The 26,610-nt window shown below is 42.2% G+C and overlaps 2 protein-coding genes across 4 annotated transcripts in view; one reads left to right on the forward strand and one right to left on the reverse strand.

The window, feature by feature from the left end:
• Positions 1-510: 510 nt before the first annotated feature.
• Positions 511-5,162, forward strand: LOC113032234 (uncharacterized). Its single transcript, XM_026185003.1, has 2 exons — positions 511-4,719; positions 5,132-5,162. The coding sequence occupies exon 1, from the start codon at positions 891-893 to the stop codon at positions 4,335-4,337; it is 3,447 nt and encodes a 1,148-aa protein (XP_026040788.1). The 5' UTR covers positions 511-890; the 3' UTR covers positions 4,338-4,719; positions 5,132-5,162.
• A 16,402-nt stretch (positions 5,163-21,564) lies between these two features.
• The window catches only part of ldlrad4b (low density lipoprotein receptor class A domain containing 4b), a 258,527-nt gene continuing 253,481 nt past the window's right edge, over positions 21,565-26,610 (reverse strand). For all 3 annotated transcript variants that reach the window (XM_026185856.1, XM_026185858.1, XM_026185859.1), the window contains 2 exons: positions 26,417-26,467; positions 21,565-23,147 (listed from right to left, as the gene is read on the reverse strand). In XM_026185856.1, coding sequence (XP_026041641.1) covers positions 22,554-23,147; positions 26,417-26,467 — 645 coding nt within the window. In that variant the 3' untranslated portion in view covers positions 21,565-22,553. The remainder of the gene's footprint in view (positions 23,148-26,416; positions 26,468-26,610) is intronic.

The raw sequence follows: 26,610 nt of genomic DNA on the forward strand, positions 1-26,610 counted from the left end.
TCTAGGATGCCCTCTGGACCCAGTGGAGGTGGTGAGTGACAGGAGAACGGTGGCTAAGCTGTCATCCCTGATGGACAACATCTCCCACCCCATGCAGCAGACTGTGACAGCACTGAGCAGCTCCTTCAGTGGGAGACTGCGGCACCCACGGTGTGGGACGGAGAGATTTCGCAGGTCTTTCCTCCCCACTGCTGTCAGACTCCATAATAAAGACTTTAACTGATCAAGCACACACATCCATACATATGCAATAATACTAAGTGCAATAATCCTTTCTGTCATCGTTGTATTTTTACTCAGTTGTATATAGTATTTGTATTTGTATTCTATTTTTATCTTATTGTATATTTATTTTATTTTATTCTACTGTATATAGTATTTTATTTTATTGTATTCTGTACAGTTGTGTACTGTATTTATTCTTATTGTATTCTAATTTTTGCCTCATAACTTTTGCACTGTCCACTCCTGCTGTGACAAAACAAATTTCCCACGTGTGGGACTAATAAAGGTTATCTTATCTTATCTTATCTTATGGATATGGGTATCAGGATTCGAGTTATCCGTACAGGCGCTGTGGTAACTATCCAGATGACCGCCGACAGTGTCCACCCGATCACCTGCAACCAGGTGGGTGCCCTCAGACACCACTCTCTCTCAGCAGAGCCCAACAGATAGAGACTTATCGTGGACCTCAACCAACGATCCCCGACCTTGTGCACGAGGACCCACGTGAGTTTGCAAGATTAAAGTTAGCTCTAGATAACATACTTCCACTTGATGCTCCTGAACACTTCAAGTTCCAGATCTTGACAGATCACCTTAAGTGTGAAGATGCACTACTTGTAGCTGACTCATACAGTAACAGTCCATTCCCATTTGCTGACACCATGAGAGCACTTACAGAAATGTATGGGCAACCTCAACATCTGGCCTTAAAAAGGATTACCAAACTGATGGATGGACCCAACATTAGGAGTGGTGACATCAGAGCCTTCAAGTCTTTCGCACTACAAGTCCGTGCGCTAGTGGGTATGTTACACCAGTTGGGAGAACAAGGTCGGACAGAGTTGAGGTGTGGCTCACACGTATCTCGCCTCTTAGCTAAGCTACCTTATGACCTAAGAGCAAATTTCCAGAGATTTGTCAATCCCATCAACACTCCTATACCAACACTGCTTGATCTGGCTGAATGGCTTGAGTATGAGGTGCGTGTCCAGGTAATTGGAGACCAATATTGTGGCCACTCTGACAGGGAGAGGCAAGTTTCACGAAAGGAGAGACGTCCTGAGCATAAGTTTCAGAAGGCTGCCACCATTCTCCATGGTAGTGAGCCCAGGAGAAAGATGGAAGGTGACATGTCAGCGACACAAGAAAGGCCCAAGAAGTACTGCCCATTCTGTAATACAGTGCAGCATTACCTGAATCAGTGCAGTAACTTCAAACTCTTGTCGAAGGAGCAGAAGACAGAGTGGATCAAGGTGAATAAGAGGTGCTGGCGATGCGCCCGTGATCATCAAGCAGCTATGTGTAACCTCAAAGCCAAGTGTAAACCATGTGGGCGCCGACATCTTGAAGTTCTTCATGATGTCAATACCAGCCCAGATGCTACAGCCTCTGGTTCAACCAGTGCACCAGAGGAAAGCACATGCTTAGTAAGTTCCACCTCTGAGACACTGTACGTAGACCGGCAAACCAATAGCAGTCAGGTGCTACTCAAGCTAAGTCGTGTCATCATTAGGAGCAGTACCAAGATGGTTGAAACCTATGCTATACTGGATGATGGATCAGAGCGTACCATACTTCTGCATGAAGCGGCTGATTGCTTGGGGCTGCACGGGGAAGCTGAGGACCTGGCACTCCGCACTGTCCGTCAAGATAGCTGTACCATCCATGGTGCTGCTGTGTCATTCTCCCTTTCTCCTGCCTCACAGCCTAACAAGTCCTTCCAGATCCACCAAGCCTTCACAGCAAAAGAACTTGGCCTAGCACGCCATAGTTACCCTATAAGAGCATTACAGGAGCGGTACCATCACCTTAAGCACCTGCCACTGCCAGACATAAAGGAAGTACAGCCCCTTCTGCTTATTGGGTCAGATAATCCACATCTTCTCACTCTTGTGGAGCCAGTACGTCTAGGCCCTCCAGGTGGACCTGCAGCTGTGCACACCCGACTTGGATGGACTTTACAGGGTCCATCGAGATTCCTACGTCAGCGGCTAACCCCACAGCAGTGTCTCTTCACCTCTGGGGCCTCACCAGAAGCTGAGCTCTTCAGCCATGTTGAGAGACTCTGGAAGATGGATACCTTGCCATACCGGAGTGAGCGGCTCATTACCAGGTCCCGACAAGACGCTGAGGCCATTCAGAGACTTGAGGAAAGGACAATTCGAGTAACAATTGATGGAGTAAATCGCTACGCCACCCCACTACTGTGGAAGAAGAATCTTCCCCCTCTTCGTGCTACACCAGAGGCAGTTTTGGCCCAGCTTCGTGGTACAGAGAAACGACTTGCCAGAGAACCACAGAAGGCAGCTGCCTACTCTCGGGAAATCCAAAATCTGCTGCAGGCTGGCTTCGTCACAGCTGTTGCACTGGAAGAGGCCGCAGTGAGTAACGGTTCATGGTTTATCCCCCATCACATGGTGCACCACAACGGGAAGGACAGGATAGTGTTCAACTGTTCCTTCACCTACAAGGGTCAGAGCCTGAACGACTGCCTTCTTCCAGGGCCTACACTGGGAGCTAGCCTGTTGGGAGTCCTTCTCAGGTTCAGGGAACACCCAGTTGCCTTCAGCAGTGACATAAAGGGGATGTTCCATCAGGTCCGTCTGCTAGATGAGGACAAACCCTTTCTCTGTTTCCTGTGGCGAGACATGAAGGTAGACGAAAAACCCACCATCTACCAATGGCAGGTGCTTCCCTTTGGGACTACATGCAGTCCGTGCTGCGCTACCTTTGCACTTCAAGATCATGTCCAGAAACACACTGAGCCAGGAGAGGATGCTCGTCTGTCCATAGAACGTAATTTCTATGTTGACAACTGTTTGCAGAGCCTCCCATCAGAAGGCCAAGCCAAGAAGTTGGTGGATCGCCTGCAGTCTCTCCTCTTGGAGGGTGGATTTGAACTACGACAATGGGCTAGCAATGTCCACACGGTCATCAGCCACCTACCAGTTGAGTCCCAGTCAGAGGGTAGCGTTCTCTGGCTCTCCCAGGAGTCAGCCAATCCTCAAGAGCGCACTCTAGGACTCGTATGGCACTGTAAGACTGATGCACTCCGGTACAAGCATCAGCAGAGCGTCAGTTCAGAGCCAACAATGCGCAACATTTATCGGCTGCTCGCCCAGCAGTATGATCCTCTCGGGTTTCTTATTCCATATACGACCAGGGCAAAGGTCATCGTGCAACACCTCTGGGACAAGAAAAGAGGATGGGATGATCCTCACTTACCTGAGAATCTGCTCCACGCCTGGCGTTTGTGGGAAAGTGAACTCGGCCAGCTCTCACAGATAACGCTGCCGAGATGCTACACTGACTCACGCTCGGATTGTAGTCACAGCCATCGAAGCCTTCATGTGTTCTGTGATGCCTCTGAGCTTGCCTATGGGTCTGTGGCATATCTACGCACCGACCAAGGAGAAGGAAAGGTCCAGGTGGCTTTCTTGGCTGCGAGGTCGAGAGTTGCACCCAAGAAGCAACTCTCAATTCCAAGGCTAGAGTTGTGTGGAGCCCTTACAGGAGCACAGCTGGCTTCTGTTCTGAAGAAAGAACTGACCCTTGACATCCAAGATGTGGTGTTCTGGACAGACTCGACTACAGTACTTAACTGGCTCCATTCAGATTCATGCAGATATAAAGTATTTGTGGGAACCAGAGTTGCAGAGGTACAAGAACTCTCTGCTGCAGCATCTTGGCGGTACGTGGACTCAGGAACCAATCCAGCAGACGATATCACGAGAGGGAAAACTGTGGCTCAGCTTGCTGGTGAGAATCGCTGGAGCCGGGGGCCACCATTTCTTCAGCTGCCACCCAGCCTTTGGCCACAAGCACCGGTGAGAGAAGCTAAGGAGGAAGTGGAGGAACTGAAGAAGCCAGTGTTCTGTGGTCTGCTTACTGGATCCGCTAGTCCAGCGATACCTGACATCAAACAGTTCAGCACATATGAGGAACTCCTGAAAGCCACTGCTCGATTGATGCACGGGGCGGCTAATGACACCAGTCACCCTGATGCTGATGACTTTAAAAGGGCAGAGCTGTCCCTGCTTAGACATTCTCAGATGGAGAGCTTCCCGAGAGAATTCACATTACTTAAATCAGAGAGGTGCGATCCGTGAAAACCGCTCTGCGCACCACGTTGGGAGCGCAGATAGTGTCAGAGGAAGTGCTGAAGACTGTCCTGCTTGAGGTGGAGAGTATACTCAACTCCAGGCCTTTGGGTTATGTTTCTTCAGACATCGCAGACCCAGATCCCATCACGCCCTACTCTTTGTTGATGGGGCGGCCAGATTGCTCTCTACCCCAAGTGTTCTATCCAGAATCCGAGCTGCTCAGTCGTAAGAGGTGGAGACACAATTTGGGGGCGGCTGTACAAAAGGGTTAGGTTTGTGTATGGGATTTCCTATGCCCCCTGAATGCACCATCGGGGTGCATGTCCGCAACTTTAGTTCAGAGACAAACGGCAGCCAAACAACGGACAGTGTGTGCGTTCATAAGACCGTAAGTCAATGTTTTACTTCACTCAGTTATGTTGGTGTTCAGCCATGAGTGTATTTGATGACTTACCAGCAGTTTCTGCTTCTGTTTAAGTGACGTTATGTACAAGTGGCAGTTTGCTAGCATAACAGATTTGTTTGCTAATTAGCTTCTAGCAGAGAGATTCGTTGTTATCGTGTTGTTGATTCTGTGCTCTGTGTAACAGATGATAAACCGATGTAAAGTTGCCTTCAGTGCATAGTTTTATGCGGTGTGTTGATGCATAATGTCTGACTTTAAGTTTATGTAACCAGGCTGAAGTATAATGTCAGCTTATTTAGTTATATACTGTACTTGAGTACACCTCAGTTGTATCTTTATGTTTATTATGTAATCTGATTCCTAATTGATTTGTATTATTATGCTTTGTCTGCAGGTACCCCACACACACACACACACACACACACACACACACACACACACACACACACACACACACACACACACACACACACACACACACACACACACACACACTCTCTCGCCCAGCTGCGGGCACATTCTCAATTGGAAATACAAAGAATGACAACTTTATTCCTGGACTCTGCCTGTTTGTTCCTCTCACATCTGAACATTTGCAAGTGTTCTGACCCGACACTCTGAAGTGATTGCTGCCAGCTCAGATTTCTTTAATCCTTCGGAACAGTTATGCTACTTCACACTCGTACAAAAAGAAAGAGAAACAAATGCAAATTAATGAGTTACTACTTACATTAAAGAATTTAGAGACTAAACACGCCACTGTTAAAGACTCTCAAACATTGGAAGAGATAAATTTAACAAAACGGAAATTAAATGATATATTCGATAGACAAGAAGAACTAAAAGCTAGATTTGTTAAGCAAAAGTATTATGATTACGGCCCAGGGCAAAGAAACTATTGGCCTGGGGAATTAAAAAAACAGCAAGAAGAAAGAGAATTTACAGTATAAAAGATGAAGAGACTCAAAAAATGTGTTACACTGCTAAAGAAATACAAAACTCATTTGAAAACTATTATAAAAAATTAATTATATTCAGAGACACAAGGGGCTGACCCTCTAAACATTCAGAAATTTTTGCATTCTCTGGATTTACCTAATATTGGACGGGAACAAAACAAAAGACTAATGCAACAAATTACTAAACAAGAACTGGATAAAGCCATTGCAAAAACAAAAACAAGATGCTGGGTATGGACGGATTTACATCAGAATATTATAAAACCTTTAGAGAGTTATTATCACCGCTATTATTAAAATGTTTTAACTGTGTTGGAGGGAGGGGAGTCACCAACATGATAGATTATTCACCTCAATAACAGCAGAAAGGCTTAAAAATACAATACCAGAAATTATTGATGAAGATCAGACAGGATTTCTCAAAAACAGACAGATACAAGACAGTATAAGACGTGCCTTACATTTAATGGATTATATGAATAAATCCCAAAGGGCATCAATTGCATTAAGCCTTGATGCAGAAAAGGTGTTTGACTCCGTCCGGTGGGATTACTTATTTTTGGTTATGGAGCGGTTTGGTTTCGGAGACCCTTTTATTCAACTGATTAAAAATTTATATTATTTACCTTCAGCAAGAATAAAAATAAATGGGAGCTTAACTGGAGTAGTGGACTTGCAGAGAGGATGTCAGCAGGGATGTCCGCTTAGCCCAGCCTTGTTTGCTTTATTTATTGAACCGCTGGCGCAAGCTATTAGGGAGGATGAACAAATGAAAGGGATATGGATACGGAATATAAAACGGGTTTATATGCAGATGATATTTTGCTGACCCTCACAGACCCAGAAAGAAGCTTACCTAAGTTATGGTCAAAGATGGAAATGTTTGGAGAACTTTCCGGATATAAAATAAACATTCAAAAAACACAGGTGATCACATACAATTATGTACCCACAACAAAGATCAAAAGTATCTCTAAATTCAATTGGAATAATAAAATGATTAAATATTTAGGTATTAAGATTCCCAAAACACTGACAGAAATCTATGAAATAAACTACTCACCAATTACAAGGGAATTGAAAGAAAACATTCAAAGGTGGAGCCTACTGCCGCTTGATCTGTATAATAGGATCGACCTGACCAAAATGAATATACTTCCGCTTCTGCTTTTCCTTTTTCAATCTATACCGGTACACGTACCAGCCAAACAATTTGCGTTATGGAACCGAATGATTTCGGGATTTGTATGGAAGGGCTGTAAACCCAGAGTTAGATATATAACATTGCAACTACCTAAGGAATGGGGTGGACTTTCCCTCCCAAACTTAGAAAGCTATTTTAAAGCAGCACAATTAAGATACTTAATTTATTGGTGTGATCCGTCGTACGAAGCAAAATGGAAATATTTAGATGTGACACAATTAAAATTACCACTACAGACAATACTAGGAGATATCAGATCATTTTATATTAAGCTTTTAAGTAGAGGTTCTTGATTAAAACATTTATTTAGTAGAAGACATACACATAGTCTCAGTGAGCCTCTGGTCTGGTAAAAGGTCAGAAGTGCAACAGGTGAAGAGGTGACACAAAGAGCATGTGAGGTCGTGACACACACACACATAGAGTTAAATTTATTTAGAGGAGAGATTACTCATGTCTGGTTGTAACTGCAAAAGTGTCTCGGTAAAAGAGGAACCGTTCCTTGTTGTCTCGGCAAGAAAGAGGAACAAGACAAGAACTGAAAGGTAGACAGGAAGGGCTAGCCATGAAAATAGAAGATGATTTTCTAGGTGAAAAGTCATGATGATGTTGATCTGATCTACACTGAAAAAAAGGGACTGGCCATCTCTTGGATTTATGTAAGCATCTTGCATGCATTTAACACAATTGCCTCATGTTTTAAAGTTAAATGTAACTATATAGTGTAAAAACTACATGATATGCAGAAAGGGTGTATTAAATTGTTCATATCATGTTCAGGTGAAGTAAGTCAATAAGATAGCAACGTTAAATCTCGTGAAACCACGCGTGATTTCATCTCGCGGGCTTTGGATCGTGGTTTAAAAAAGGCATCCATCTCAGTCAAGTCGAGCAGCCAACTCTACGTTTTTGGTATGTCTTGATTTTTTGAATTAATGTTTACCATATTTCAGCCAAATGTAGTTAAACGTCTAGAGTGTCGCCATGTAACATGCTAAAAAAGAGCCGTTAGCTTATTTGCTGTTTTATCTGTTGTCAAAGAATTGGCGCTTTTTCATTTGAATTTGTCTTTGGCACAAGAGCCGTAATATCACATTAAACCTAATTACGAGGCACTCATAACATAATTTGGTTTTCTGTGTGAATAGATTTGTCAACTGACTCTTCAGTTACATTGTGTATTTACTGCACCGTGGTGTTAGTGAGATTTTGGACATTGAACAGCTTTAGCTAATATCATCAGCGGCATTATGCTAGCTTACATCCCTACCCCTCCTGCCCTCACCTGCTGTCCTTTTGTTTTTGTTTTTTTTGCTGCACATTGAGAGATGACCTCTATTCTGCATTTCACCAGGAGTCAGCTGATGGATTGTGGGTTCAAGGTGTTATGGTAAGAAAGTATATTCTATTTTCGTTTCTGTAACTTAATTATAATAGGTTTTTTATAATTATTAGGTGCATGCATACTCACCCTATTAATACAACTGAGAGATCCAAAATCTGCCATAGGTTTAACTTATACCTGTATGTATTGCCAGAAAGGTGATTACTGGACTCGCATTAATGCACACTTGAACTGAAATGAGGTTGTAACTTGTGGGTTGTTGGGTTGCAAATCAGAAACAAACATCTTTGGATTTTTTTTAATCCCATAAGATCTGGAAACACAGTTTTTATTCAACAAAACATTACTGATTAACCAAGCACAGTGCCTGCTGTTATTTCAAAATAATTTTATGTCATTTCAGATAAAATGCAGCATTCCAGTGCATCCCAACCATGCCTTTACAGTCAAGGTTTCTGACGGAGCTGAGTTTCTCTCTGACAGTCTGCTGAAAGTGTTTGCAAAGTGATCGGGGGAACAGGGCACAAAGCTAAAGGATGTAGCTGCCATGATGACAGTAAGAACTTTAAAATTCTTTAACTACAAAGTGTATATGTATTGCATTAGGTCAGTAAAAGATTTTTATGCTACATCCATTGAAACAGTCAACTATTACCTGTGAGTACCGATTCCACTAAAAGGATGCCATAATTTTCGTCATGCATTTATTGGCCCACTGAGAAAAAATTATCTTTTTTTAAAAATATATGTTCTGGAAACTATATATCCATAAAGTTGATGTCAAACAGAAACTTTTGATATTGCTTTGTAGATGCTGGTGTTGCATGTTGACTGGTTTAAAAAGTCAAGAGTTTTTGTCTGGGATCATTTTCTTCTGTGCTACTGAAAAGTTCACAAATCTCTGTTTTCTTTGTTATAATACTTTAGGATGACATTAATGCTCGGAGTCCCTCATCAAAGTGCTCCGCATCTGTGTGAAAGACAATTGCAACATCTTGGTGCAGGAGTTCATGGTGAGTGTTTTATGAGTAGATTGTGGCTTTGCAACATTTAAAAATGCATTTAGTTATCCACTTGATCCTCATTGGACTGGTTAGGACCAGTAGTCCTCTTTAATAATTTGAAGTTCACATGAGGCCTGGTAGTGAACTCGGCCGCCCCCCTTGAGGCCCCACCCCTGTATTAGGGGTCACATCAGTGTGAAAAAACTTTAAATTTGTCATTCTAGTGAACAAAGGAAAATCCCACCAATATTTACATTAGCTTTTGTTTGAAAAAATGACCAACTGACCAACAGCTAACCAAATTGTGGGGCTGAAAGTCTAAATTCTAACATCTTCTGAGTGACATAACCTGGATTTCTGATGGGCTGGTGTCTTTCTAACAAAAACTAATGTAAAGCATTTGAAATTATTATGTTTTTCACCCTCTCTTAGAAACTCTGTTAGACCATGAATGGCAGCATGGCAGGCCACTCTTTGGCTATAGCTATTTACTATGTTGCTTGCATTGGTTTAAATTACTCTAACATTAGAACTGGTAGATTCAAAAGAGAGGAGTTTAAAAAGGAATCTTAAAGAAATGTTTTGTGTTTAACCAGGACTTGACTGAGGCCACTGCACAGATTGAGAAAACCACAATGAACATCTGTCTCCAGAGATGCGCCAGGCAATGACTTTTCTGATGTTGTTCTTCAAGATCTGGATAATGTGACCTTTGCAGTAGCCATGCTGTTTGGACCTTTTTTATTCCTTCAACATGAGTTACCCATCACAACTCTGCTACACTTTTGAGGTGATTCAAAGGGTGGTAATGGAGTTGGATGCAACTCAGCTCTCAAGAAAAGCTCACAACTAAGACAAAACTGCTCCTGCAACGAAGCTCACTGTTATGCATGTGAGGTGACCAGCTCTAGGTGAGAGGACATTTAAATCTCACACTTGTTCTGCTGCATTTTTGAAGCTCAATTCCAGGAACGGATCGCAGGGTTCATTTTTATATACTCTGCAACTGCCATGAGGACAAGCCGTTTTTTGTTGTTGTTTGTTTTTCCTTTTGCTCTGTACAAGTTCTGTTTGTCTGTTTGGCAGCATTTTTAAATTTCTCTTTGTATTTTTTCTTTCTTTTACTAGTGAAGAGATGTAGCGTGAACAGTTATACAGTCTAAATATCCCATATGGGTCGTGTGAAATGGTATTTTCAGTTTCATTCATTTGAAGTAAAGAACGTTGAATATTTCTAAGTGTGCTGTTTTGAACCAAGATGTCACAGTATGATCAGTGCTGTAATTTTTGACAGTCACTGTATCAATGTTATTTTTGCGTCTCTTGAATAAAGGTTTTGACCTGCAAGTGCTAATTTCTTTAGTTATTGGGGTAAAATGGGAGGTGTTAATAGGAAGGTGTTTGCCAATTCAGTAACCTAATTTAATGTTAATGGAAACTAACATTACCTCAAATTGTTTAGTTATAATTGTTGTTTAACTGAATCTTGACGTCAGAGGCCTTAAATAGAATGTTTTGATTTGTTCTTTCCCAACATTTTTCAAAAGAAACAGTCTAATTTCTTTACTGTGATTGATTCCAGAGAACACGGAAGAACTGACATTATTTAACTGTTGATTTATGTAGATTCAGTGGAGGAGTAATGTCAGTTTAATTCTTTACCTACTGTCAATGCAGTGAAATTAGACATTTTGTTTTGAAAGGTTACTAGTGGATGCCAGCAACCATCTTGGAAGAGAACAATACAATCTGTTATAAGGCCTCCATTTGAAAATTGTGTATTTGATACTAGAATATAATAGCAAAATGTAATTTGAAGATAACATGTAGTATTTAAGTGACCAAGTAGTATTGGGTAAAAGTTATTGAATCGTGTTGGGATAACGTGAGAAAATTGTGAAGGATTAAAATATTCCAAGAGATCAAATTACTTCATCAAAACATGTTTAAGTCACATTTTATCAACACAAATTGCACAGGTTTATTGAACATGAATAAATTGTGTTAATTTAACTCAATTGTTTAAGTTGCTGCCAAAGCAAAACATCTGTGTGCAACAAATGTCCACCATTGAATTAAGTAAATCCAACAACATATTTTTTTCAGTGTATGTATAAAATGTACCGGTGACGCATGAAGGGGCGTCAGTAAACAAACCCTGATGCTATAAAATATCTGTTCATGCTTTGATTAAGTCGAGGACTACTGGCTGTCTCCCACACGTGTGTTCATTAAAATCATTGTTGGACCAAGATCCTCCAGACCATGGGTGGTTTGTACTCTCCTTCCTCAATTTTTGAATCTTAACAGAGATTAAAAAAATTAGATTTGGAACAGAAAAATAATTTAAACGAATGGACTAAAACTCCTTTAAAGATATGGTTTGATGAATGCGAAAGTCTTAAATCAGGAGCTGGAATCAAACAACTCAGATGGGTCACACATGATGAGGAATTTATCCCTGCACAAACAGATAGACGTTATACAACTTGGTTAACAAGGGGGATCGGACCATTTTGCTCATTGTTAGGAAAAGAAGGATTATAAAGTTTTGAAAAATTAAGAGACACCTATGGTTTGGAAAACCAAGATTTTTTCAGATATCTCCGAGTCAGGTCCTTTTTCAATAGTAATATAAAAACTACAGAAGAACATAGTGAAGGCCTAGTCCCCGTTATAAAAGAAGCTTATAAAGGTCAGATTAAAAATAAATTGATTGCTAAACTTTATCGGAACCTACAATCACTTAAGGATCAATCAACCAATTATATTAAAATTAATTGGGAGACGGAGGCTAAAATCAACACATCAGAGGACAGTTGGTTAAATATATGTAGAACACAGATGGAAACTACTAGCTCGGGTTATTGGAGGGAATTCACGTGGAAAAATTTTATTAGGTTTTTTATAACACCCAAAATAAAATACAAACAAAAAGGTCAACTGACAGATGGATACTGCTGGAGAAACTGTGGGGGAAACATGGCAGATCATTTTCATATATTTTGGAAATGCCCAATAATCCAACCATACTGGAGTGAAGTGGTCGAATCAATTTACTTGGTGACTGGTCTCAAATTAAATTTGGATTTCTGTACTGCGTATTTGGGCAATATCCCATCAGCAGCCTCCTTAAGGGACAAATATTTGATAAACATCCTGTTGGGATGGAGGAAATATATAGAATGGAAAAACTTACATTTTTTTTTAACCTCAAAATGAACCAATTTCATAAAAAGTGGATGAAGTGGGAGAGATTTGTTGAAGGTGGTAATGTGGGATGATGGGTGGTGGGTTATATAACCAGAGCTTAACTAAGTATTTTCACGCAACTACTGGAAGAAGGAAGGCCTGCTAAGGACGTGGTCACTGTTTTTTAGAAGGCAGCTCATAAAAGAGACTGGAAATACCCTTCCTTGGGATGATATGGACTGTAAAGCGCTGCGTGGACAGTAGCAAAAACCTGACGACATGGGACCTGTAAAGAGGTGGAGGGGAGCTCCCCCAGACCGGGCAGATCTGAGGGTTTCACTGTGCCATTATGTTATTGTCAGTGTGTATATTATGTTTGTTTGTTTGTTCGTTTGTTTTTGTTTTTGCTGTTTTTGTTTGTTTCATGTGGATGACTGTCATAATTACAAAACTTTCAATAAAAAAAATATACATTTAAAAAGCTGCTATTTTTTAAAAGACATTAATTTATACGTTTTATTTATCATCAAAAAGACAGTTTTAGCAGTTGCATCCCGTACAAGTAGTATATATACTACATAGTATACATTATACTTTTTTGGATAACGTCTTATTTTACTTCAACTTTTTAAATGCAACAAATGTGATATCAACGTGATGAAAATGCAAAGAATACCAAACCCTTATAGCCCACAGCAGAGCAGTCGAATGTGGTAAAAGATTTTAATATACACTTACAAGTGTTAATTCAATTTTATTTATATAGCAACAAATCACAACAATAGTCATCTTAAGGCGCTTTATATTGTAAGGTAGACCCTACAATAGTACATACAGTGAAAAACCCAACAATCATATGACCCCCTATGAACAAGCACTTTGGTGACAGTGGGAAGGAAAAACTTCCTTTTAACGGGAAGAAACCTCCAGGAGAACCAGGCTCAGGGAGGGGCGGGGCCATCTGCTGCGGCCAGTTTGGGTGAGAGAAGGAAGACAGGATAAAAGACACGCTGTGGAAGAGAGACAGAGATTAATAACAAGTATGATTCAGTGCAGAGAGGTCTGTTAACACCCATATTTGCCACAAGTGCAGGAGGAAGCTCAGGTTTATTCCTCTGTACTGGTCCCATCATGGACAGCTTTCTTCTCTGCAGTTGCAGGCCAAGGGCATATGAAGTAAACAAGTTGTTACAGGTGATTGTTTCCTTTTGGAAACCTTCTGTAATATTAGGGACAACTTGCATGCCCTGACTGCGGGCCAGATAGTTTAGCATCGTACACTATGTTCCATGTACAGCTGTACCTGGCATCACATACTGCCCATGTTTTTATCTCATAGTTCCCCAGTTTACTTGGGATGTTCTGTTGGAATGGACAGAGTCCTCTGATGGGACTTGGTGCTCATACAGTCACATCAGTACCTGGATCTTACATCACAGCAGGAGAAACACCCATGTGTTCCATACACCTCATGGGAGCACGTTTGTGTCACAAACGATGATCTTCTATTGTGTCTTTATCATGAAATGATATCACTTTTGAGATTCTATGATTAATCTTGTGTTAGGCACGGTAGCATGAAAACTTCCCTACCAGACTCAGGATGTCATAAACTGGCTGTAGCGACTTTACTGGATAGATGCACGGCAGTAAGAATCAACATACCACATATGCCTACAGCTGCATTCATTCCATTATTCTTCATCTGTTGTTGTCCCTCCTTGTTTGTCATTGAGTTGGCTGTAGAGCAGGTCATCTGCTAATTGGATGGTTGTTGGTTCAATCTCTATGTGCTCTAAGCTGGAGTTCTTACCAAGGTGTTCTTGGGCAAGTTACAGAACCCCAACTTGGTCTATGATGCATCCATTGGCATGTGAAAGTTAAAAAGCATAATACATGGTGTATAATTCTTTCAGTGCTCGAGTAGAAAAGCAATCGAAGGAGTATGGGACCTGGCATATGTGCTTGGACCGTGGTAGATTGTCTTTTCTCTGTGATGCATGAGAGTCATGCATCGTCTGTCACTGGCAAGAATAGAAGACCAGCTCAATGTTTCCTCACATTACTGCAAATATTTCTGTCTCAGCTGACTCCTCTTTCTTGCTTGATTCTTTGTCTTCATCATAATTGAAATGGATGATGTGTAGTCCTCTGACACATCTTCTATTTCAGTTTCACATTCTGAAAATTCGATAAACTTCAAGAAGCCCAGTCACTTTCTTTCCAAGCTCCTTAGACTACCATGTCCTGGATGCCTGAGAACCTACTTGAACATAGTTCAGATTCTTCCTCATCTTCATCGGTTTCCTTCACTTCACTTCCTTCAATATGTGCATTGTTCTACTGGTCATTCCTATCCACAACATGGTAAAAAAAAATACTTTTTCATACTTTCTGTGTATATATTATTGTAGGGTCTACCTTACAATATAAAGCACCTTGAGGCGACTGTTGTGATTTGGCGCTGTATAAATAAAATTGAATTGAACTGAATGTAGAGCACCCGCCTCCTCATTGTGTTGCCTGTTGTTGTTATGACCATTGCTTGACCCCACACATCAGTGACCCAAGATCAAAGATGTTTGAAAGCAGTATGTTGTGACAATGTGACCCTTTACAACACTTTGTACTTTGGGGTCGTTTTTGACCCCTGAGGACAGCAGGTGTTAGTAAATCCAATAACAACCAAAACCATAAATAAATCAAATGACTTAAAACTTATTCCGATCATGTATAGCATAGTACTGAATAACTCCTGTTATCTTCAGACCATTTGATGAATAAAAAACACATTTTTGATGGCGAAAGATTTCTTTTCGGGTCAAAAATGACCCGAGGACAACACAAGGGTTAAGCCTAAGACTGGTTGGAAAGTCTTGGGGCTTCATACGGATTTTTCCAGACAAAAACTGCCTAAAGATGTCAGTTTTCATGGTAAAGGTTCCTGTACTGACAATCAATCATGTGGTTTGCCTTAGAGATACACAGATACACAGCTGAGGTCCTGAGCATGAGTAGTGTTGAACTTCAGGTTGTTTTGATGAGCAGTGAAAGGATCTGAAGTCTCCGTGAATAGTAGTGGCCCAAACCAGTGATGCTGACAAAAGGTGTATGTGTGGTTTAAAACTTAATTGAGAGCTTGACAAAATCTTGAAACGACTTCTTTCTCAAGACTCACTGGTGCCTGTAGCCTACATGCTTTACAGACTCCAGATAAACTCAAATATAAAACACGGTCCTGCAATATGCGATGTGAACCGCATGTGTCTTAATTGTATCATAGCAACCAATTAACCTACTCAGTGTTTTGCATGTACGTGCGGCGGGCTTCCACCTGCATTGCCAAGCAACACAGAAAAGCAGGTTAATAAGGCCGTGAAGCTGCTGACCCGCCTTAAATCCTGCTCGCATGTTATTTGGCCGCTTCAGCGAGGACAGATAAAGAGCCGAGTGGCAGGGCTGCCCACACTGACTTCACAGTAATCACATTACAAAACCTCATTATCTATAGAAGACTACAGGAACAAACAGGCAGAACAACAGAGTAATCACTTTTAAAGTTTTATTCATTACGCTGCAGTTTGACTACAGCATAAGTACAAGCATAAAATCTTTGACTACAACAGCACTTAGAGCAACATTTTTTGATTTTTTTTTCTTTTCTGTAAAAGTATTGCAATAACAGACCTTAGGCCTAAAACCTATTACATCACAATTGCTTAAATAAAAAGAGGCAAAAATACACAACAATTTTACCTCTGTGTTTGTGTGTATGTGTGTGTATTTTATATTATATATATATTTATATAGATATATATATAAAATCACACACACATTGTATGGTTACTGAATACAGCCATATATATCTAGATTTGAGCACAGAGGGGGGAGAAGAAGAATCATTTTTGTAACGAAAGCTAAACGATGTTACAAAACCCATGATGGAAGCAGTCCTATGTTAGCTGTCAAGACTGAGAGAATACCAAACTGTTGACACGATATCGTCGTCATTAAAATCAGGAACAGTAAAAAGAGCTACTTGTGGTCTTGTCAGCAGTCAAGTACACATTTCTGAGAGAGAGAGAGAGAGCACTGCGAAGAGAGAAATCAAATAAAAGATCAGTCTGAGCCCGTTAATTCTTCAAGCTAGTGCAGGAAACGAAAAAGAGAAAGAAAAACTTTTAAATTGAAATTAAAGGAAGAGGAGAGCCGAGCGGCACGCCAGCCAAAGTTACAATAGAGACCATTTCCAAATATAAACTACACAACTGCCACTTATTTGGTGCTTCAAAGAGAACATGGCGCGTTGCTATGTACATCGTCTATAGATAAGAATGAACATGCTCTGCGGTTATTGTACAGTGGAGTTATTTTCAGTACATACTGTAAATAAATGACTGCAGATTAAACATGACTTTTGTTTTAATATACTGTGCCACATATAACATTATAATGTAGAAAATAATCGTGAAAAATAACAGAGGAAACAAACAAAAACAAAAAAAGTGAGTTTTCCCCTCGCTCGTGCCATGCTGGTGCAACTTTCCAAACTAAATGGATTTTTTTTCCTTCTTCCCCTCCATTGATGGTTTTCCTCTTTGACAACCATGCAATTAAAAACTAGAGCTGAAATGCCTAAACATCCAGCCGGACCAATAAGCAGAGCCCAGTGTGCTCAGCGAGTTTTTACACTTTGGCAGAATTACAAAAACTAAAAATCAGACGTACAGAGGAGCACATTCTCCAAGATCACGGAGAAGTGCTGACAGCTCTCATGTGTGTGTGTGTGTGTGAGATATAGGTTTTCTTAAAAGATCTGTATAATAGAGCTATACATTTGTTAGTTGGTCAAAAGAAAAATCATCAGCCAGTGCCTAAATGATGGCTGGCACTGTGACAGAAGAATCCGACAAACACGTGAATATCGTCTCTCAACAAGGGTCCTTAATCCCGAGGTTCTCTCGTCCTCATAACAGACTATTCATAGCAAAATATTATTATTAAGTAGTAATTTGTATTTGTGTTGCAACCATTTTCTAAGCGTACTTTGCAAACCACGTTTTCTTATTTTTAAAAAGAAAGAAAAAAAAAGACAAAGCACATTTTTAACTGTAGGCATTTACAAATTTGATGCTGCCTTCTTAAAATTCTTATATCGTCTATACATTATATTACATTATTCACAACATCTTTTTGTGGTTTCTACCCATTGGGTAGGATATGTGCATAATATATTCAAGTTATATACAGCACCTTACAAACAAACATAAAGAAAGACAGACTACTGAAAAAAGCACCGTTGGAAGTGAGGCACAACGAAGGTGGGAGCTTTTTGAGTGCAAGTGGGTTTCCTATGTCTGCTCCACACGGGTCACATTACTGCTTGGAATGGCTTCAGTGGCTTCTCTAGGAGCGACCGGTCCTGTCTGGCACAATGGCCGGTGAGCAACTGCCGCACTCAAAAATAAAAATAAAAATAAAAAAAGTTCAAGGTGGAGCAGCAAGTTTGGAAACAGGCACACTGTTGCTCATTGGGAGGGAGGGTGGGTGCGTGAGAACGCCCCAGAATCCTAAATGTCGGAGCAGACTCATCCGTCCAAGACTTTAGAGAGAGGAAAAAATTTTTTAAAAAAAGACAGAAAGGATCGCTTTTTGGCCGTCCTCGCACTCTGCTTCTCTATTCTGCCAGACAGGCGGCGATGAAGCCACCCTCGCGGATTCCCAGCAGCAGTCTGACTGAGGTGTGGTCTGCTCAAACATGAACGTTAGGCACCTTATTTACTCACATAATAGTAACATGCAAACCTCCTTGTAGAAAACATAAAATTCATCTTTGTATCCTCCATTTACAAGCTATGACTGCGCAGAAAGAACAAGCAGAGAACAAAAAAGAAGAAGGAAAAAATACATTAAAAAAAAAAAAACAGGGGAAGAAGATGTGGGGCTGGAGTAGGTCAAAGGCCAAAAGTGTTGGGACAATCTTTGCTAGGTAAACACACCTCTGCTCGTCTGAAGTCAAAGTGTTGGAACACAAGGCTTGATGTCTCAATACTTGTGGGTTTGACTGCAAAGGGCCAGATTTCTCTCCTTCTGGTTGATGTGAGGGGGGGTGATACAAAGACTTTGGGCGGGTTGGGGTGAGCATGAGAAGCAGCAGTAGCAACAACAGTAGCAGCAGCAACAGCAATAGCAGCGATGTGATCTCACTCACACACACACACACACACACACACACAACAAAACCTTAGAATCAGCTGATAACCACTGAGACATTCAAACACACCGATGCCGACGGGGCTTCCGTTCAGACTGACTGAAACTTTCTTATAAGTGACTCATGAGTGTGGAAGGAGGGGGACAAACATACATGAAGAACCACTTCCTGCTTCCACCTCAGCTGTTTGGCATGATGCCATCGAACACTGCTGCACTCGTCCAATAATCACCCGTGTTCATCTGGCAGCAGCAGGTGTTCTACACCGACACATTTCATTTCATACTACAGAGGTTTGTGTATTCGTCATACGAGACCTCATCAAGTTTTTCTTTGTTGTGCGCTGACAAGTAGTGATAAAAGATGTTCAGCCTGGTGTTACTTTATATTTTTTCTTGTCAACAAATCCCATGAAAAGATTCATAAGTACTGCATGTTCCCAGTGCACCCTGGGATTCAGTGTAAAATGTTACAAACCCAACACAGCCTAATGGAAATAATTTAAATGAGCAGTTTAAACAAGATTATATCAAATGATCAGACTACATTTTACACGTGTCGCTTAAATTTGAACCTAGCAGCTCATCCCATAGGTATGAGAAGCACGGTCTTGCTGAAATAAGCAGAGGCTTCACTGAAAGATCATCAGGGTGGGACCACATGTTGCTCCATCACCCAGCATTACTGAGGGTTTCATCTGGCACGAGCGTGGGCACAAACACGTTTTCTGTTGCAGTCTTCAGAGTATCGTATCACTAACCGTCTTTACTGAAAGACGATCCTTTCTAATCAAAGATGCTATGGACCTGTTGCCAGTTAGCTGTGAAACATCCTGCAACTTCTTCAGCTTTTCTGAAACATCCTGGCAACAAATTCACACATTTTCCTGAAACAAAAATGATCTGCAAACGTGTTATTGTTAGCATGTTATTCCCATGAGCTCGACTGTGGTTGAATAACAGTGAGTCGCACCGGAAAGCATGTTCCTTCATTACCAGCACGCAGCCGTTTACATGGACTCACACAGCCTTCCTGTGGGTGCTAGTGCCCACTAGAGCACCAAATGTGTTTGAGCTTAAAATAGTCCTCAACCAGTCCAAATCTAACTAGAGCCACGTGTGCAGCGTCCAGGTGCTGCACCCACCACCTCCCTGTGAGCCTCACGCTGAAAAATCCACTGGTTGGATATTATTATTTTTTTAAAAAGGCTCCACTAACAGACCTGTCATAATGACTCCCACGTACAGAGCTTTAAAATCGTGACAACAGTGGACTGTGAAAGCGATTGCTCTTCGACGATGAATTTTGGCATTAACAAGAAACACACTAATTTAACCTTGAGCCAAATGCTTCTTTTAAATATTGTGTCTCTTCAGCAGAAATGAATGGAACTGGTGCTTAGTGCCGAGTGCTACAGACGGGGTGAGGAGGTCACAAAAGTATTTAGACACTTTCATGGGATTTGCTGAGAGTAGGAAAAAACATCAAATTCATACAACCTTGTCCTCTGATCTTGAAAAGAAAGCAGAGCTTTCGTTTTTCAAAGATTTAATACATGGAGGGACTATAAAGACTGCACTTCACTCAGAAAACAAGCATGTCCCGCGTGCACGCCAACGTGCTGAGGCTGTACTGCTAGCACGCCTGGAACCAGTACGTAGTATGAAACAGACTCACATCATCATCATCCCAGCTGGGCTTTTCCTTTTTGGGGTTTGCTGGATGCGTACACTTTGTTTGAGGCTCACTGTGATGTCACCTTTGCACTGTGACAATCAAACATGGAGCATTTCTGCCTTTTTAAGAAAGACACTCGACTGTATCCCGATGAAAGCTGAACTGAAGCTGTGTTAAAGAAGTAATATGTCCTTGAATGTTTAAACTGGAGTCAGTTAATAAATCATTCAGTTACAATCTCTCACACACACACACACACACACACACACAAAACTCCTGCAGGAGCATTAAGTGCTTTTCTGTGTTGTTAAAAGGTCTGACCAACAAACGCACACGTGTACACACTTATACAGTGAGGAGAGGGCTGCACCAGCACGCTGCCGAATGAGAACTCCACTCCAGTCTCCACTTTAAAGGGCTCGGCGGACTCTGCATCATTTGATCACACTTTTTCTGCACACGGATGGATGGATGGAGTGATGATGAACAGTGTTTACCGGAGACGCCGTTAGAAAAGGGGGGAGGGGGACTGGCGCAAACAGGAAAGAGAGACAGATAAAGCGCAAGAGCAGAGGAGAAGGCAACGATGAGCAGAGAAAAAGGCTAGATTTTCAAAAAGGTTTTTTTTCTGTGTTTCTTTTACAAAAAGGAGCCTCCCATAGCCCTTTGACTTTGACCACAGACAATTTTCCTTTAAAAACCTGATCTCTGTGCTGACAGACGCAGACAGGAATCTTCACTTTGTGTCATTCTTTTGTGGCTTTAGAAACGTGAAGACGGAGAGTCGAGCCTTCTTTTTTTTTTCCCCCTCCTTCTTCTTCTTCTTCACATATTTTGTGTTTTTCTGTGTGGGTTCGAGTTCAGTGTGGTGGCTGTTGGCAGAATGCACTGTGCAAGATGTCTGAGACGAGCATTTGGGGAAGGGCGGTGGACCTGGATGCAGGGAAGGGGGGCGAGAGGAAACATCAGGTACTCAGCAGTCAGGGTAGATTTGAAATGAGAAGAATCTGCTCTGACCACCTGCTAGACAGACCCTCCTTAACAGGGGCTGAGGGCTTTCTTTTTTAAACTTGATATCAAAACAGCTGGGCTGATATCTCACAAACCTGAGCCTGGATCCCACTGAATCCAGCCAAGCTGTGTTTAGGACTCTAATCTTTGCTCACTTCCTCTGGTGGTTAGTTATAACACACCATCAATCCAGCAGCTGCTCATGAGGCAGATTACCCCCCCCCCCCCTCCCCTCCCCATGATGTGAACGCAGACATGAAGCAGTACAGGTTATTCTCTTACTAAGTCTCACTGTGCCTGTGGTGTAAGCAGACAGAGATGTTTAGGCTGGGTACAAGGATTTCTTGCGGTTTTCAAAAAAGGAAGGACATAAGCTTATAATACTTGTTTTTTTTGTTGTTGTTTTTTTTGTTGTTGTTGGGTTTTTTTGTTTTGTTTTTTTGTTTTTGCTCCCAATTGTTTAAAACAACTTTGGAGCCAAAGTTCAGTCAGTCAATCAGTCCATTCACAAAAAGGCCAAAAAACAAACAAACAAGACAGGAAATTAAAAACATCGCTGTTATAACATAACATCATTTCCCTCTTCTCTTTTACAACAAAAAGATAGTGCAACTTTGAGATAACGTTTCTTTTGTGTTTTCAATGTTAAAACAAGTCATCCCCCCCTTTGTTTTGCTTCCTTGTGAACCTTGGCACTAAGATTTGGGTTTGTGAGTCTCTTGTTTCGTTGTGTTCTCTGTAAAGTCCTTGATTCTCAGTTCTCGCTTTGTGCACAGATCCCGGTCCAAAAACAGAAAAACAATGAAGAAAGAAGAAAACAACAAACCCCCCCAAAACTGATCCCTCCTCAGTTCCTGGGGACAGCGGCATCGCCGCCAGGGGGAGTGGGGGGGTGAAAGAGAAAACTGTTTCAATCTGTGCTAGCAGTGTGGTTCTTTCTTAAAATAAGGAGGAAAAAAAAAAGTCTGGACACAGTGCGTACATCCTGTCCCAGCAGTGCTAGCGCATGGATGAAATGAGATCAGTTGTTGGTTCCTCTCTTTGCTCGTTTCTGTAGCTAAAGTTGGTGTGTTTGTGCATGGGAGTGTGGAGAGAGGACGTGAGAGACAGAGCGATAAGAGAGACCCCGGCTTACAGGAGGTCTGGGGTGAACGAGAGACACAGATCTCAGTCTGGGGTGGGTTGCCCTACCTCTCCCCTCCCTGTTTCTTCACACCAAGTCCTCTGGTTGGCCGTCCTTGGCCTTGGCAGGTACAATTGTGCTTTCTGATTGGCTCTGCTGCTGGATTGTCCTACTCCCCAGCCCCCCCGGCCTCCCCACCCTCTGGTTATTGCTGTGCTGGTGTAGAAAGAATGCTGAGCCAGGGTAGTGGCCTATCACCTCGCTGTATGCTGGCGGGGGGCCCTCCATACGCCCGTGGCTGCTGGAGTTGGCGGCACTGATGCCCGAGTTACTGCTGGGCGGCCTCGGGCCACCGCCCCCCATCCCAGCCCCTCCTCCCCCTACCCCTCCTAGACTCCCGCCTCCTCCCATGTCGATCAAGTCACTGTCGTAGATGGTCCGGTTGGGCGGTGCCCTCACCGACTCGCGGTTCAGCTCCATCTGCTGCTCGGGGTCACGGAGCTGGAGGGTGCAGGGTCCCTGGTACGGCGGTGGTTCCTCCCCGTCCGACAGAGAGATGGTGGGCGGCAAGTCAATCTGATGCTGCAGGTAGGGGTAGGTGGGCTGGAAGCGGCTGAAGCGGTCACGCTGCATGAAGGAGGGAGCGGTGAAGCGATCCCTCGCCTGCGGAGCATATAACACCTGAGAGACAGAGCGAGACAGAGGAGTGAATGAGCTGGGACATGCACGAGGAGAGGACAAAGATAAAAGCTTGGCTGTGAGCTGGCTGGCATCAACAGGAACTCGATCAGTCTTAATACCAGTATCTTTCTGATACACATACAACGTGAAAATGACCAAACACTCAAACTGATGTTCAGTGCAATGAACTCAGAGTCACTGTTTGATCTACAAAACTTCTGTTTGAGCTTTTGGGAATAATTCAGCAGCTCATCGTTAAAAATCTTTTTTTTTTTTAATCATTAAAATCATTTTCATGACCAGTCAGCCTTGTGAGTTAATGACACTGTAGCAGCAAAAACTACTTATCACGTCTGGCCTGCAATCCAAAATCCAAATCTATCAAACGAGCAATGAGGCTGGAAGCAACAAGTGTTTCTCATTTTATTTGTCAAGTGACTTATCTGTGATTATTCATCCATCCCAATTCATTACCTGTAATTTTTAGAGTCATACCCAGAGTCTATTAACAGTTCAGCAGTTCTGACCTTACCCTGTACACAGCCTTCATTTGTTTATTCTGTTTTGGTCACAGTGTAAACCAGTTATAGCCTCACAGCAAGTCACATGATGCTTTCTGCATAACAATCATTTCTGTATACGCTGATTTCACGCAAGCTTTTGCTGGGAGACGAGGCTCCGTACAGTGAAGTATGGTTACCATGCTGCATATTTAAAATGAATGATATCCTGGTGCAGCAACGGCACACGCCAGCGTGCCACCAATTAGCTGTGACAGACATTACAATGTAATTACAGTAAAGAGGAAGAAAGGAGCCTGCACTCAAACAGAAAAACATTCAGCACACCGGTTCATCCACCAGCTTTTGTCAGAGATCTTCACCTCAATTAACTCTTCAGACTCTGACGGCATGATCCATTTCTTCATTTCTCACATTTCTATCCAATTCCACACATTTCCACTGTGTCGAGTCATTATCAGAGGGAACCCATTTCAATTAGTGACTGCGGCTCTAATAGCCAACCCCCACTGACAAGGCAGTCTGGGTGGAGAGAACAACAGACGGGGGAGGGAGGGGGGTTTTTAGAGGATCAGGGCAATTGAAATGGAGAGACGGAGTGAGGGAAAGAGTGGAACTGAAAGGATTAAAAGGAAAGGCTACTGAGATAAGGAGAGAGAAAGAAAGAGCACAGAAATGAAAGGAGGAGAAGAAAGAGGCAGGGAGATAAAACGCGAGAAGGGAAAAAGAGCTGAAGGCAGAGAGAGAAAGGACAGAGACAGACAAATAGACAGACGGCAGGGGGAGAAAGGTGTGGAGCTGATAGAGGGAGCAGAGCGCAGCAGAGCGGGGCAGCTCTCAGACGTCTGTCTAGACAGTGTCAGGGGAGGTGTTGCTGATTAATGACGCACCAAAAACCATCCAACCCCCCGCCCTGCCACACAAACAGTCAGCCCCCATCCCTGCATCCATCAGCCACCCACACTCAGTGGCTGCGTCTCCCTCTGCGTTCGTCTCTCCGTGGCCTTTTCCTTAGTTTCCGGGTCTCTCTGGGTGCACACGTCGTTTTTACGACTCTCTCTCTCTGCCGCATAAATACTGGGGCACTTTAAATCCGACTTGGTGCTACAAGCCAGTACAGACTGCCAAAGTGCATCCACACTTGCCAGCCAAAAACTTTCACACAGCCTCAATATACTATTATCTGCAACTAATCAATACTACCATGTGATTTTCCAGCAGTCTTTTAACCCAACGCGTCTCTTCCGACCCTGACTCGGAAGCTCCTCCATCTGGCATCAACGCAATTAAGAGATCAGATCACCAGTCACAATGAGTATACTGGCATTTGTCTGTGCTTTTGTATTCACGAGTCTTTGTGAACATGCCAATTTTGATCTTGTTTTGGAGTACAGTGCCAGGCATACCCATTGCAACACAGTGTGTGAGCTCCAATTCCTGCACGATCAAATATTTACCAGCAAGCAAAAAAATGCACATATCAGGCTCTCTGGGCCCTGACTGAACCGCCAAACAACTCTACAAGGGCAAGCGCTGATAAATAAGCCAACAAAGACACAAAGAGAAGCTGAGAGGAAATGGATGTCTTTTATAACGGGGCGAGCAGAGCGTGGAGATTAGACAAAAGCCATCCCTGAGTGTGTTCAGGTCTCCTTTCTCTGTTTTATTCCTTTTAATTACCATTTTTACACACTGCACTTCTCTATACCGACTCTGAATGCCAAACTGTTAAATGCACTTTTATCATCTATGTTCTTTTCATTGCATTTTAGTTTGATAAAAAGGTATGAATTTTGGGGTTCTGTATTTGTTGTGTTTATTTGTAAGGGCTGCAGCTACTTGAAAATAAAATATTCAGCAGCAGAGAGCATCTGATTGTAAGCCTTTAAAGATCACTTGGTTTTTCCACAAGGACAAACACTGAATTAACCCATAACCAGAGCTGCCAACGAGGTTTTTATTAATATTTAAATTGCTTCCCTAAAAACGAGGCGAGAAACTAATTTAGCGTCCTAACCAAATGAACCAAGTCCAGGTGGTCACACTGTGATTCTGACTGAGATGCAGCTGCAATAAATGTGTCAGATTATCAAAATTTATTCAGCCATACGTTGCAGTTAACAATCCCTCTACACTCTTCTACGCACTCTGCCTACAGACAAAATCTGTACTGAGGAAGGATACTGCGCTGGGCTGAATATTTGTTGACATCATCATTGCACGTTCATAGTTTTTTGTTTGTTTGGAGAGACCATCAGTGTAACTGTGTTCTTTTATTTTTTTTAAAAAGTGCTGTTTTATGCATTCATTGTTTCCTTATAGTTGCGATGCTGACAAGAGTCATTGTCTCCATTTAGTTCTTTATACCTTACTTTGTTAAAGGTTTGAGAATTTCTAAAAGCTCCTGCAATTCAAGGAAATTCCTGACAGAAAATGTGTCCAAGGATCACAACTGTTTCCAGATCCAATGCTCAGAGAGAAAAGACCAACAACCTTATCACAGTAACTTAACTGGTTAGAGGCTACACACTCAGGAGCCTGCAGACAGCCAAACTAGCAGAAATTTTAGTAAGAACTTGCTGAATCTACTGAAATTCAATATTTGTAAGTTTACATATAACAAGTGTAGACAAAGCAATACTCAGTTTCATTGTGGAAAAGTGAAGTTTCATTCAGCTGAGCACTCAGCTCCTATAACATGCGGCATTAGCTGAATGTGTTTATCGGGAGTCAGTGTGGTGGTCTTACCTCCGAGGCACCTTGCCGAGAGCCGCTGTCTGAAGGCCACAGGCACCCGTCCTGCACATGGAGACACAAACAAAGAGGAAGGCAAAGGTTCAAAAAGTCCCCGGGTGGGTTGAAGATTGTTGTGTTTGTGCTTCAGTGGGATGCTCAGGTTAGCAACAAAAACAACATATTACTAGAGATGCATAAACAGGACT

The sequence above is a fragment of the Astatotilapia calliptera genome, chromosome 11 (genome assembly GCF_900246225.1).
Source record: "Astatotilapia calliptera chromosome 11, fAstCal1.2, whole genome shotgun sequence".
NCBI lineage: Eukaryota > Metazoa > Chordata > Actinopteri > Cichliformes > Cichlidae > Astatotilapia > Astatotilapia calliptera.